Source organism: Colobus angolensis, unplaced genomic scaffold (assembly GCF_000951035.1).
Source record: "Colobus angolensis palliatus isolate OR3802 unplaced genomic scaffold, Cang.pa_1.0 Scaffold210, whole genome shotgun sequence".
Taxonomy (NCBI): domain Eukaryota; kingdom Metazoa; phylum Chordata; class Mammalia; order Primates; family Cercopithecidae; genus Colobus; species Colobus angolensis.
Genome location: NW_012115267.1, coordinates 3,753,441 through 3,754,804, shown reverse-complemented (window position 1 = coordinate 3,754,804; position 1,364 = coordinate 3,753,441). Strand labels below are relative to the sequence as shown.

At 61.7% G+C, this 1,364-nt stretch overlaps 1 protein-coding gene across 1 annotated transcript in view; it reads right to left on the bottom strand.

Annotated features, from left to right (window-relative positions):
- Positions 1 to 954: 954 nt before the first annotated feature.
- BLK (BLK proto-oncogene, Src family tyrosine kinase) overlaps positions 955 to 1,364 on the bottom strand; it is a 71,855-nt gene continuing 71,445 nt past the window's right edge. The window contains exon 14 of the mRNA XM_011942844.1: positions 955 to 1,364. Within this exon, the coding sequence (XP_011798234.1) occupies positions 1,283 to 1,364 (82 nt within the window). The 3' untranslated portion in view covers positions 955 to 1,282.

The following is a 1,364-nucleotide window of genomic DNA, read 5'->3' as shown; positions in this document are numbered from 1 at the left end:
TTCCCCCCGTACACCCCCATCCTGCCGCCTGTGAGCTGTGTGTGTGAGCACTTTGTGCCTTGGTTCCCACCTCTGGACTCGGGATGGCTATAGTCCTGCCTTGGGGTGTTCTCACAGTCAGCGGAGTCAACACTGACAAACTGGGTGCCAAGGGTTCAAGGGGAAGGAACGGAATGCACAGGTGGAGCCAGGGGGCTTTCGAGTGGGAGACCCAGAACGGTAGGTTCAAGTCTCTGCACTTTCGTCTACACCCACAGCATGTACAACAGGCAGTGAGAGCCTGGATGAAAAAAGTGGGCTTCGGCTAATGATATTTTATCAGTATTGGTTCATGAATGTTAACAAACACACCCATTGCGTGATGTTAGTAATAGGGGAAATGGGCGAGATATGGAGACTGTCTACTTACTTCCTACTTTTTTTTTTTCTGTAAACCTAACTGCTAAAAAAAAAAAAACGGTCTATTAAAAACAAAAACAAAAACATGCTAAGAGCCTCCATGCAGTGGGAGCCACCAGCGTTCCTCGCTTTTCCGCCCCATCGTCACCCGATCCTTGTTTATGCACCTGGCCTGAGGACTCGGAGCCGGAGCCTCGGGAGCTGGGCTCTTGTCCTAGCCGTCCCCAAAGCGCCGGCTCCCAGCGTCAGCCCCCCGCTTTGCCAGGCGCAGGGCCCCCGGCGCGGGCCCGAGCCACGGATGTATGAGGCCACAGCGCCCCCTGCTGGCCCCGCTCGACCGCCCGGAGCCTGGGCCACGCGGGACTCCCAGACTGTGCCTCGCTTGTGCCGGGTGCTCGTCCTGCACGCGATGTTCAGCTCGTCCCAGGTAACGACACGGAAAAGCTCGAACGTTGGTGACTTTATGGCGGAAAAGCCCCTCAGTGCCGGAGCCGGGGGACCCAGTCTGGCTTCTGCAGCGGGGCAGGGCGGGGTCCCTGCAGGGCGCAGCGGCGGGCACGGGAGGCCTTACGTGACGACAGTGGCTCACCGGTCCTGAACACCGCACTGGGGCTTGGTACTCCGGGTGGCCGTGCGAGGTCACCGGTACAGACCCTCTTTACAAATGAGGCGGCACAGAGAGGCCCCGCGTCACTCGCCCGGGGGCGCACAGCCGGTGGAGGCGTCCGTCCGGGGGCCCCCTGCGAACTGCCTCTGCCCGCTGGCTTCCGGTCTGAGAAATGGGCACAGCCGACCCCCTCGCCTTCGTGGCCCGTCTGGGCTGGCACGGGAGTCGGGGTGGTCCGCGCAGAGGTGGGCACGGGGCCCAGGCGGGCGCGGCTGGCTAGGGCTGCAGCTCGTACTGCCGCTCGGTGGCGGTGTAGAAGTCCTCCAGCAGCGACTGCAGGAACTCGAAGGTGGGCCGC